Genomic DNA, 13675 nt, shown 5'->3' with positions numbered 1-13675 from the left:
AAATTTCCCTATGCGCATTATTCATTTTTGATACAGCTGTTATTTAACTGAGGTTACTGTAATCGGCTACACGAAGCGATGGCCTGCATGAACAATTCCACAACAGACATGATAAACTAGATTTACATGTTTTATGTTCCTATAACACAAATACCTTGGATAATTTAACTATACGAAGCTGGAAAATTCTTTCAAGATCACAGACTCATGGAACTGCAGCTCCCCCAACCGCACGTTATAATGCAGGCAAAACATATAGGAAAAAAAAGCTTTAATAAAGGGCTTGTTATTACTATGGCAACCACAGCAACTGGTTTCCAAAATGAATAATAGCTCTGTTAGGAGCTTCATTAAATTTTTTTCAGGCAAACACTGACCTTAATCTTCTCAATGGAACAAAGCGTTATTCTGAATGCATGCAGAAACCAGAAAATAAAGTCCAAGCAAATGTTCTAAATATATGCTAAGACCCTTCTTAGGGCCTTTGCTAGAAGGAAGCAGGAAAGTACAACTTGTTAGCTATTTTTTGTAGAGAGTTGGAGGAGCAAAAGATGAGGTTCTTGTTAGAACATAAGAGAAAGCAAGTGAACAGAAGATTAGGAAAACAAAGGGAAATGGGAGAGTACTAAACCCACTAAGAAATAAACTCTACAGGAGAACCCACAACTTAAACACTGAGTCACAGAAATTGTATACTTATCCACAAGAGAGTTTTTCCTATTTAAAAGTAATTAAAACAAAAAACACCTAAAAGTTACATATCTCCTTTCTCTGTCACTTCCCTCAGTATCTTCGTATCTTCAGCTAAAGAAAGCTGCTGAAAACGCTACAGAATAAAGAGGATCCTGCCCATGCAAAGAATCTCACCTGGAGTATGTCTAATGGGCTGGAGCTACTCTTGAATGAGGTGAAAGAACTGATTTAGTCACCCAAACTGTTTACGTTTCAACTCCACACTACTTTCAGGAATCCAACGTGCTAGCATTTCTAACTTGTGAGAAGAGCTAATGTGTGATTATCAGCTCAAAGTGAGAAGACCACTGGGACTGCAGTGCATTCCTCCTAATTGTTTCATGGATTAGTGGAGACAGGAAATAAGGCTGAATTTCAGCTTGTGACCAAACACCGAAGGAAAAACTGAACTTAGCTCATAGCTCACATAAAAAGGAAAACCACATTCATACAAAGAGAAATCCTTTTACTGTCATCTGAAACGCCAGCGCTAACCAAGCACAAGCATCCAGCTGTCAAAGAACTTTGCCCATGCCTACCCTAAACATAAATAAGACTTGCAGTAGGATCACTGAAGTAAAGAATCAAAATTACATCAGTAAGAGCTACGAACTGTTTAAACATTCAGGAAATGGCTTAAAAGCTTTTCCCTTTTTTCCCATCTCTGTTGCAACAAATTCCTGTAAGACTTTTTATCACCTATCAACACAAGTTTTCCTCAGCTGACTGTGAACATTCTTTGCATCACGAGAGTAGTTTTCATTAGTGCAAAAAGATGCTTGAGGCTATTTCTAACCATTAATAATCATTACCACTAAGGTTGCCTTATTGGTGACAAAACCTTATCTGATAGGTGAGACACTCTTAATTAAATCGCTTTTGCAATTTGTAGCACAATATCCCATTACCAGAACTGTTATCAGAAACTGTTTAAAAACAAAAAATAAAACAAAACAAACAAACAAAAAAAAAAAAAAACTTATGTCACCTAGTTACAAAAAAAATGATAAATTATTACCTTGAAATTGAAATGCTCGACCACAGCATTAATGCTTTACATAGTCGTGAAACCATGCGCTATTACGTCAAAGCATGGAAAACAGAAACAAATCCAGAAAACAATACAAAAAAATACATAAAGATACTAAGCACCAATTTGTTTAATTAAAGCAAAAAAAAATCGTTCTGGAGGCTACTGATAGAACACTGACCTTTGAGTTGTTTTTGTGTGGATTTGGTTTTGTGTTTTGTTTGTTGTGGTTTTTTTTGGGGGGTGAGGGGGCTGGTTTGTTGTTTCTCTGGGTTTGGATTTATTTTCTTATTATTTCTCAGCTGAAATGCACGCTCTGCATGTTCTGCAGATAAGCTGACTAGCACAGGAATCAGAAAGAATAGTTTGCAGTGAGAACAGTTTGAAAAATAGATACGACAAACAGCAAGTCACAACAAGAAGGCGCGGGACAGAATTTGTTACTTTTGTCTGACACAGCAGCAAACTGGAAGAAGAATATACACTGAAATGATCAACTGTATGTGACTGAAAACTACAGGAGGCAATAAAATTCTAAGTGACATAGATGGGCCAAGAATATAAAGACAAATGGCTATGCAGTTCAATGCAGAAAAATTAATGAGGCTAGGAAGAAAACTAATCAGGTTCGTTTCAATGAATATTTTGTACAGTTATTCAGTTTTTTTCAATAACGTCAGATTGACAAACAGTTTCAAAGGACAGCAGGATGCTGTTACAGACTACTACCTTTATCAACCATAAACAAACAAAAATGATAATTGACGTGTTCAATAAGGCTTAATATGCATTCTAGGTCATATAAACAATTCTAAGCACACAAAAAAATATAAACTCTACTTATCAAGTTCCTTCTCAATCTCTCTGCGCTGCTTTGGAGTCTCCTTCACTCCTATTATAGCAATCATCTGCAAGAGACTCTGAAAACAAGGAGCCCACCTTAATTCAGTTAGGCAAAATCCTCTACAAGGAAAGGTGGGGCTTTACATGACGTAAATCTAAATCAAGTTGACTGCAAAGCAAGAATAAGCATAGGTAGGTGGTACAGAACAACCAGTTCTGTCTCTCAGCAACCTGGCCTGCAGTACCATGAAGCACTGGCCGGCCCAACAATCTAACATGCAGTTGTGCTGCTACCTCAAATCCTATCCTGCTTCCTGAATGTGCATTCAGTATACATCAACATGATCTAATAGAGAGTAATCAGACCTCAAGTCATTCTCCAAATAGCTTCTTACAGCAGGTTCCTTCTACCAGCCCACACTTCTTGCTGTGATGTGATTCAGTTTGTTAGGCAGCTTTCACTTCATAATTTTGCCATCAGCTCCCTATTCTTTGCATTATGCTAGTACTTCGAGGCACAAAGGCTCTTGAATGTTTCTCTCCTGTAGCACAAATGATATACCTAGAAGCACATGACAGCATCAGCGGACAAAGAAAGGGTAACTTTAACATCTTTATCAATGACACAGACAACGGAATTGAGTGTGTATTCAGCGCATTTGCTGATGACACCAAGCTGAATAGTGCATCTGTCACAGTAGAAGAGAAGGACGCCGTGTACATGGACCCAAATATAAAACCATACACAGAAACTTTGAGAATGTCTTTGTCACCATATGTTTGTGTAGTAACTACCAGAGGATTCCATCTCTGACAACTGTACATTCCAAGTACATTATTTTTCTCCATGTGTAATTTGATGGAGCTAATGGAACGTACCTCTTTCTACAACTTCACAACATCCAACCTACAGACCAAATCCTGACTCCAAAATATATTAGCACATTTCAGTGGCCTAAATAATCTTCATTTCCAAATGTATAACACATCTTTTTGAAAACTCTTGAGTTTTTACAGTGAAAAAGAGCATAATCTTTCACAGCCACAAGTTGACATATGTGACCAACACTGCTTTTTACACTGTCTCTATAGGATAATTATTGTTCAAGTGTGAATGAAATGCTTTCAGCATCATTTGCATTACTTCACATTCTTTGTGTTGATTTCTCACATTATGATTAGAGAAAAGGCTCAAGTTGAAAATGTACATGACACTGTTTCAGTCCACAGATTACCTTATTTTCTAGATACTCTGAAAAAAACCTGTCACAATCACTCTCAACATGCAAAGTTGTATCAAGTAAACAAAGTTCGAGATATTCTGGGCTGCTAAAACAACCACTGCTTCCAAGTAAAGGCAACACTACTACATAAAATGTAAAAAGGAGCAGGATTTTTTGCTGGAATGTCTCCATCATGACAGACCACTAATTCAGTTCATCATGATCAACAACCCCCTCACCCCCCCTCCGACACATACACACAAATGAAAACTAGCTATGTGCAACAGAACTGATACCTGTCCCTTCAATACTTGCTACAAAGTTTAGACTAGAGCCTCTTATGTAGTTCTACCTTAGCTCATTTTCAGTATTATACTGAATAATAACAATCTAGTTTCCTAGACTAATAGTATCCTTAACAGCCCTTCTTAAATACAGTCTCTGTTGTAACACGGAACTAAAAAAAGCACTTTCCAATAATGCACACATATACACACAAGATTCCAGTGAACTGTGTATATGTTCACATGTATCATAGAATCATAGAATCATAGAATTACGCAGGTTGGAAAAGACCTTGAAGATCATCAAGTCCAACCGCAGCCTAACCAGTACCCCATCTCTAAAAAAAACCTCTGCTAAATCATATCCCTGAGTACCACATCCAAACGGCTCTTAAACACATCCAGGGATGGCGATTCAACCACCTCTCTGGGGAGCCTATTCCAGTACCTAACCACCGTTTCTGTAAAGAAATTCTTCCTAATATCCAACCTGAACTTGCCCTGGCGCAACTTGAGGCCATTTCCCCTCGTCCTGTCACATGTCACTAGTGAGAAGAGACCTGCCCCACTCTCGCTGTGAGAACCTTTCAGGAACTGGAAGAGGGCAATAAGGTCTCCCCTCAGCCTCCTTTTCCCCAGAAAACAGCCCCAGCTTCCTTAGCCTCTCCTCGTAGGGCTGATTCTCCAAGCCCTTAACGAACCTCGTTGCCCTTCTCTGGACCTGCTCCAGTACTTCTATATCTTTCTTGTGCTGAGGTGCCCAAAACTGGACACAGTACTCGAGGTGAGGCCTCACCAATGCCGTGTACAGGGGCAGGATGACTTCCTTAGTCCTGCTCACCACACCATTCTTGATACACGCCAGGATGCCGTTGACCTTCTTGGCCACCTGGGCACACTGTCGGCTCATGTTCAGCCGTGCATCAATCAGTACCCCCAGGTCCATTTCCTCCACACAGTCCTCCAGCCACTCCGCCCCAAGCCTATAGCGCTGCCTGGGGTTGTTGTGGCCGAAGTGCAGGACTCGGCATTTGGTCTTGTTGAACCTCATCCCATTGGCTTCAGCCCAGCTCTCCAGCCTGTCTAGATCCCTCTGTAGGGCCTCGCTACCCCCAGGCAGATCCACACTCCCAGCCAATTTAGTGTCATCTGCGAACTTACTGAGGGTGCACTCAATGCCCCCATCGAGGTCATCAATAAAGATATTGAAGAGGACAGGCCCCAGCACAGACCCCTGGGGAACACCACTCGTGACCAGGCGCCAGCTGGATTTAACTCCATTTACCACCACTCTCTGAGCCCGGCCCTCCAGTATATACTTGTTCGTACATATTTGTGTATAAGCATACAAACTCACATTTACCCTAATAAATATATGTAATGTAGTTCCAGCACTATATATGATCTACTACTTACAGTTTCACAATATTGAGAATTTTCTTTACAATCCTTTCATGAAAAAAGAACATACTAAAAAACATGAATTTTTGCCTATGCATCAAGAGAAACAAGGCGTTCCCTACATGTAGCTTTGAACAGGCATTGTTTAACAGAATCCACAAAAAAGAATACTGACACCTTATGAGATGTGCACCACATAATAATAATGACATGCAGAGCAATATGTTTAAATTTTGTATACCTGTATATATTTGTGTGAAATTTAGAAAGTGTGGGGACACAACAAATCTCTTTTTACTTTAATTCATAAATTTCATTTACTGAGGAAGTATTCATGTTTAATTAGGAAGCAGAAGTGAAATCATAAAATTGTAGGGGTTGGAAGGGACCTCCAGAGATCATCGAGTCCAACCCCCCAGCAAAGCAGGCTCCCTACAGCAGGCTGCACAGGTAAGCATCCAGGCAGGCCTTGAGTATCTCCAAAGAAGGAGACTTCACAACCCCCCTGGGCAGCCTGTTCCAGTCCTCCATCGTGCTCACTATGAAGTTCTTTCACATATTGCTGTGGAACTTCCTGTGCTCCAGTTCATGGCCATTTCCCCTTGAGCTGGTTTAAGTTAAACCTTGTCTTCACTCTGATTTCATAATTTTTTGTACAGAAGGTTACTACTGTTATACCGTGTTCAAGAAAGTTGGGCCTTAGTGTCAGTCACAATCACATAAAAACATAACATGTTGGATCAAAGGATGAAAAAGCAATATTTGATGGTCCTTTGCAAGTTTAAACCAAATTCCATATTTTGCATAGCACCTTAAAAGTTTATTCACAGCTGTGTTTCCTAAGAATATCATCACTCACTCAGCTGTTATGTCTGGTCTAGTATTGTTTCCATAGTTCTATTTCATCAGCAGCAATCTCACCATAGGATGCATCACAGAATGAAAAAAAGAATAGCCACAACTTGGGCTACATCATATTGTTACACTGAAGTAATCTCTTATTTTTAGGAAAAGGAAGTCTTAATTAAGGAACTGCAAACATGCAGTTTCTATCTCCTTCCGTATGTTCCCTGAACATATCTACCAGAACTGTCTTAAGTCAAAATCATTTTATGTATTACTCTGACATAAAGTCTTATATCAATGTGACTAACCAAGCCTTCCAAATTCCCTACTTGCTCCACAGTTTCACTTGGGATACATGCCATTTGTTTCTGTGATACCCTCTCAACGCTTACTCTTACAAATCAGCAGCTAAAATCTAGTGGACAAAGGCAATAGTCATGTTATCTGACAATAACTTTGTCTTCACATTAACACACTGTCAGCATTCACAGATGAGACACAGAACTAATGTATTAGTCTGAACATACAGAATGCTCACTAAGTAGACAAGCAATAATAATTCCATGCCTTAACATTTTTTCCTGTTCCTAAACAGAAGAATCATTCTTACACCTCATGTTGCTTCATTAGCGGGCTTTAGCACTAACACAGCTAATTACACTTGGTGATTTGTTTTTGTTTGGTTTGCTGGTGGTGGCTTTTTTCAGAAGTTTGCCCACTAAGACAAAATGATGCAATGCAACAGAACAAGAAGGCATCAAACATTCCACTTATTAGAATAATGCATTCAAATTGCATATTAGAACAGGCATTCAATTATATTTTATCCTTTGGTTTTTTTTGCAAGATCTATTCTAAATGGTAAAAGAATTAGATCAAAACCCAACAATCTGGAAAAACAATATATCAGCAAAGTTTTATAGTTTAAATGTTATTTAGATGCAGTTCGTAGCTTTCTCAAAATATACTCACCAAGATCTGTGTTGGGGCCAGCAAGTAACTGCTTAAATTTGTCTAATCGGGATGCTTCTCTTTCAGTTAATGCAGGAGTAACTGAGGTACTGAAGTCTGCCATTCCGCTCACTAAAGGAGGTGTGGAGGTTTGTGGAAGGGACTGTGATCTTTGCATGGAAGAATTTTCACTAGCATTATCTGAAAGGAGAAAGAAGCATAATACTTAGCCTCAGCTAGTAAGAGGACTACTAATAATTTGAATTTAGCTTTTAAATTCAGAACACAGTTCTCTTCTGGAAAAATAGAAGAAATATAACCTAAAGGCATAACACCAATTTGAACTGCAAACTACTTGAATTTAACAGCATAGGTATTCCTCTTCCTAGCAATATTCCACAATTAAAACACATGAATTAGAGATCATTCTAACAGCAAGGTTAATTCATTTCCATAATCATCACTGTGATTGGTCACTTTATTACACAGGAACACAGCCCAGATCACTCAACAGGATGAACTTCCCACTCCATAGAAGACATTTTTCTCCATTTTTAAGTATTTTATAAAGTAGCATTTTAGTAACAATTTTTTCTACAGTAGTAGATTAATTACATACAACTTGATACAGTTAGTCATCAAAATACAAAAAATAGTGCAAGTCCCTCCAAAAATTGAGTACATATCTAGTCTGAAAACAAAGAAGTTTAATTATTCTTTCCTGACCTATGTATTTCACATAGACATGCCTTACAGTTTAGCATGGAGTGCAGTACCTCACTCAAATCATCTAATACCGACTAATAACATTTACCTGTAGTAAAGGTTGGGAAGGGGTTAATGTCCTATAAGGCAAATATTATAGGTCTCCTTACTTGATTTTCCACACTTTTTCCATTTCTTAACATACCTGATGAACCTGATGTATGACCTTCACTGACTGATTTAACGAGCCTATTATCACCACACACAATTGAAGTCAGCTCTGCTGATTCTACTTGTTTTCCTTCCTGTAGATGCTCTTCCAGAAATTTATGCTGTTCTTGTAACTTGCTGTGATTCTGAATTACTTTGTGAGCCGTTTCCATGACCACTTCTGTATTTAAGTTTTCAGCAGCAATGGCTAAGAGTTCATCATCATCATCCCCAAGATCCCAAGCATCACTTGTATTACTTTCAAACTCTTGGAAGGTGCTGACTTTCTTTAGTTTCACTGGAGTTGTAGGTGGTTTTGAACCCGGTTTTATCAAGCTGTTAAATAACAAGTAAACAGTGTTTAGAGAAACAGTAATGAAGAAAGCAACATGCTGTCGGAAGGGAAGCAGCAGATATTTCTCTCCCTCTATTCAAGTTACTACTGCTTCCAACCATGATATAACATAGTGGAATATTCCTTAGGAGGAAGGCAGGTAACAACCTCACCCTTCCTTGTTTTGAATGCAGTCCGAACAAATCTCCCCTTTCCTTGCCTCCAAAACAGACAAACAGATAAAAGCTGGAAGTCAAATAAAAGAAATACTGCTGGAATACTTTATAAGACAGACAGGAAATGTTACAATTCTCTTGTTTTATGAGCTTTTATAGAGGTTTCAGGCCCTTCCATGTAGTTGTTGCATAATCAAGCAGCAGCAGCAATCAAGTCATCAGGTCTAATCCTAAATCACCATATGCAATCAAGCAATGCAATCACTGTCATAAACAAATCAAATCTCACCTTAAAACTCATTAGATTTATCATTCCTCTCCAATCATGCACTGTAGCATGAATTTGCTTCAGAACTTTGCTCTTCTGATAGCCAGGATGTCTCCTCAAGTTCCTACTCTGAGCATGCCCTGATCACCTGCTAACTCTATCCTTGTCAAAACAGTACAAGATAGATAAACCAGACATTCCTCCCTAGCTTGGCCCTTGTTCTCATTTACTGTAATGCAGAGCAATCACGCCAGCTTTCAGATTTCAGCAACAGTCAGAATCCAACAATGCATTTTCCTAAACACCTCAGCCATAAAAAAATGAAAAATAATGCATTTGCATTAGCTGTGGGCTATTAGCAAGAAATTTATTTGGTTACTAATGGTGATAATTTTACCCTTTTCACCCACATTGTGTTCTGATATCCAATAACCACGACCTAAGGCCATTTTTAAATTACTACCTCATTTCTTCCACCTACTTCCACAGGCAAAATGCCCACCTTTATCTCAAAGTAATCCATGCCATAATCTAATTCCTTTATTTCACAGACAGACACACAGAAAAAATAGGCAGATAATCAACAGAAAGATGCATATAGATTGTTTATATCTGAATTATAGTCTTCATTCGATGAATTAAGATAATTATTTACAGTAAGTTTTTGAGGCACTGCAAAGAGATGAAAGACTGCAATCCATGTTAGACAAGATACTGAAAAGCTCTTTTGCAATTCACAATCTGGTAAGCATCAAGAAGCAACAAAAGGTGTCAGAAAAGTCAAGTTTATGACAAAAATTATGAATAGAAACTTAATATTCTAACAACAAAGAAGAAAAGGAGGAAGGAAGACAGATAAGATCCAAATCATCTGGGTTATCTGAATCACAGAATCACAGAATTTTAGGGGTTAGAAGGGACCTCCAGAGATCATCGAGTCCAACCCCCCTGCCAAAGCAGGTTCCCTACACCACATCGCACAGGTAGGTGTCCAGGCGGGTCTTGAATATCTCCAAAGAAGGAGAATCCACAACCCCCCTGGGCAGCCTGTTCCAGTGCTCCATCACCATCACCATAAAGAAGTTCTTGAGCACATTCGTGCGGAACTTCCTATGCTCCAGTTTCTGGCCATTTCCCCTTGTCCTGTCTCCACACACTACTGAAAAGTAGTGCCACTTTGCCCCCCACACCTTAGATAATTATAGACTTGGATCAGGTCCCCTCTCAGTCTTCTTTTCTCAGGGCTAAACAGACCCAGTTCACTTAGTCTCTCCTCATAGGGGAGATGCTCCAGGCCCTTCACCATCTTTGTGGCCCTCCGCTGGACTCTTTCCAAGAGATCCCTGTCTTTTTTTGTACTGGGGAGCCCAGAACTGGACACAGTATTCCAGATGAGGCCTTACCAGGGCAGAGTAGAGGGGGAGGATCACCTCCCTCAACCTGCTAGCCACGCTCTTTTTAATGTGCCCCAGTATGCCATTGGCCTTTCTGGCCACAAGGGCACACTGCTGGCTCATGACCAGCCTATCATCCACCAGGACATCCAAGTCCCTGTCTGCAGAGCTCCTCTCCAGCAGGTCATCCCCCAGTCTGTACTGGTGCATGCAATTATTGCTACCTAGGTGCAAGACTCTGCACTTGCTTTTGTTAAACCTCAACCAGTTTCTTACTGCCCAACTCTCCAGCCTGTCCAGGTCTCACTGAATGGCAGCACAGCCTTCAGGTGTGTCAGCCAATCCTCCCAACTTTGTATCATCAGCAAACTTGCTGAGTGTGGTCACTATCCCCTCATCAAGGTCACTGATAAAGATGTTGAACAAGACCAGACCCAGCACCGACCCCCAGGGAACACCGCTAGTTACAGGTCTCCAACTGGACTCCGCACCACCAGTGACAACCCCCTGTGCTCCGCCAGTCAGCCAGTTCTCAGTCCACCTCGCTGTCCACTCATCTATCCCACACTTCCTCAGCTTTGTTATAAGGATGTTGTGGGAGACAGTATCAAGTGCCCTGCCAAAATCAAGGTAGACTACATCCACTGCTCTTCCCATATCCACCCAGACAGTGACAATATCATAGAATATTAGGTTAACTTACGTTCCATGCAGCAATGGGTCAAAAGGCGGATGCTGAGCTCCATAGACGTGTTGGATACTATAGGACAAGAGAGAGAGTGTGTATATTAATTAGACACTAATAAACAGAACTGAAATGTTCTAGTAGTCTTCCACTTCATAGTCTTCCACTTCATAGAATCCCCTACACAACTAAAAACAATGAATCTGAAACTAAAGTGTATACTCAAAAGTAACTCAATAGAAAGACTGAGACCAACTTAAGATGATTCTTTTTCTATCTAGGAACTCCACAGTAAGAAAGTTCAAAAGAAGCAAGGTTTCTCTCTTCTGATTTATCACTTCTTTGAATAAAACAGAATAAAATCTCGATGAGTTATCTGCAAAGATTTCAGTTTTTCTGTATACTTGGGTTCCAAAATCTAACCAGCCAATTCTTAACAGCTACCAATGCACAAGGCTGATCAATTTAAAGAAAACAAAAAGGCACAGAAGATGTCATGTCAGAGAACATAAGCCATGGGAGTACAAAAAATAAATGCTTTAACATACACCAACTTCCAAATACATACTTTTTATTAAAACCTCTATTACAGAACAGCATATTATTCAGAATCATAAAAGTCCATTTCCTTCCAGATTTGAGCCACAGTATTATTTCAAGTAAAAGCAGCTTCATGTTGAAAACTATTACTGCACAATTCTGATTGTAAGAAAAGCAAATTACATGCAACGCTGACACTACCTAAATCTGCACTGAAAACCGCATGAAAGGTGGCAAACATCCTCCCAACAAATCAAAAATCAATCTCAAGACCACATATGTAAGTCTAACCTTAATAAAATTGATTTAGTACCGAGCCAAAAAGTCTGCAGTCATAACAAATCAGCAGCATTAACTCGTGAAATTAATCCTACAGATGGCTGTGGAGTTTATAAAATCCACCCCCAGTCAACTGTCTGCACCCTCTCCCCTACTCCAGATCAGTTGAGGGCCGGGTGTCACCAGCCACTGTCCTTCATGGCACAGACAATCTATCCTTTCTTTCAGACGCTGTATGAGCAGACATGAAGAGAATTCACCTCTATACAAAGCAACAATCCTCTCTCTACCATAAAAAACATGAACCCATTCTCCATATTTTCATTCTTCCACATCTGCAGTAGGTTGCAAATTAATTAACTGCGACTATTCACAGAGCTTGTGTAATCAAAGAAAGTCAAACATGTTTTATCCCCACAGGGGGTACAGGGACTTAGTAAAATTACAACACAAGAAGTTCAGAGAAAGAAGAACAGTCAGACCAGAAGAGGCAGTTTATAACTAGACAAACAGAACTACTACCAGTTTGTGCTTATGGAAGAGGGACAGTAGAAGTTAAAGGATGAGCAAGATTATTTCTCTGTGCCATTCAAAAAATGGTACATGTAATAAATTATCTTTATCTGTGAATGGGGATACTTTGGAATCTCTCAGTCTTTGGCTAATGACAAAGTAGTAAAAGTTTCCCATCCGCTACTCAAACAGCTTATGTTTACCAATGTGAGCGTACTGAAGATATGGCACACAACTGCAGAGAAGCTGCTGCTACAGACTCACCATTAACAGAAGCAACTTTTTACTTCTCCTTTTTAACCACACTCTTCAAGTCAGCACTTTTTTTTTTAGGTTGTACTGTTTGTGGCTTTTTTTTAGCCACAGCTCCTTAGTTTCTCAAGGGGCGCTTGGAAAGGCAAACTCAGCTAATATATTTCACTCGTTTACTCACAGCTTGTTTTTCAGTACAAGCTGACAACAGAATAACGACAGTGGGACCGAAACGCCTTACAACAACTTCCCAGACAGGACAGCACAGCACAGTCATCTCTCTGCAGGGACAACCAAACGGACGAGAGGAGCGGGACGCCCTGAGGAGGCGTAGGGGTGATAGACGAACCGGTATGAGGGGGGAGCCGGGCACAGCCGCACCGCTCTGGGCCTTGCGCTCCGGGACTGCGACCGCGGGACCGGCCAGAGAGATCCCTTGCCCAAGAGAGCCCCGGCCTTCCCTCCGCCCCTCTCACCTGCCCGGTACTTTCGTGCCGCTCCGCTTCCAGAACTGCTTCCTGCCCCCATCGTTCGCCATGGCGGCTGTCACCTCATCCCCGGCCCCGCGTCCCGTCCCGGCTGGCAGCCCCGACCCACGCCCTCAGGGTTCACTCCCCCCAGTTCCCTTCCCCAGAAACTGGACTGAGCGCTGCCATCTTGGGACCGGGAAACAACGGCGTTTCTCATTCGCCCTCCGAGGAGGCCCAGAGGGTTTAACCAACCAGAAGTGAGAGTACTGCCGGGTGAGTCGAATCGGCCCAATGGCAGCGAGTGTCGAGCAGTGGGGAGGGCCTTCTGGGCAGAGCCCGGCCGGTGGCGGCCCCCTTCGTCCCGCCCAGGGTGCCGGTGGGGTCTGTGGTGGTTTTGCTTTGCTGTGTTCTGTGGCCGTTTCCTTCCTGTGAACCCCTCGCACCGTGTTGTAGTGTGTAGGGCACCGACTGGTAATGGTAGCCGGCTCTATGAAATGAAGTGTTGTCCAAAGGCTGGCTGCTTTTGCTGAGTGATGCTC

The 13675-nt window shown here is 41.0% G+C and overlaps 1 protein-coding gene across 1 annotated transcript in view; it reads right to left on the bottom strand.

Moving 5' to 3' along the window:
- The window catches only part of TBC1D22A (TBC1 domain family member 22A), a 152643-nt gene extending 139299 nt beyond the window's left edge, over positions 1-13344 (bottom strand). The window contains exons 1-4 of the mRNA XM_072357216.1: positions 13143-13344; positions 11101-11157; positions 8221-8561; positions 7332-7511 (exon numbers count right to left, since the gene is read on the bottom strand). Of these exons, the coding sequence (XP_072213317.1) occupies positions 7332-7511; positions 8221-8561; positions 11101-11157; positions 13143-13204 (640 nt within the window). The 5' untranslated portion in view covers positions 13205-13344. The remainder of the gene's footprint in view (positions 1-7331; positions 7512-8220; positions 8562-11100; positions 11158-13142) is intronic.
- Positions 13345-13675: the final 331 nt, after the last annotated feature.

This window comes from Excalfactoria chinensis, chromosome 1 (genome assembly GCF_039878825.1).
Source record: "Excalfactoria chinensis isolate bCotChi1 chromosome 1, bCotChi1.hap2, whole genome shotgun sequence".
Lineage (NCBI taxonomy): Eukaryota > Metazoa > Chordata > Aves > Galliformes > Phasianidae > Excalfactoria > Excalfactoria chinensis.
This window is presented reverse-complemented; position numbering and strand designations above follow the sequence as displayed.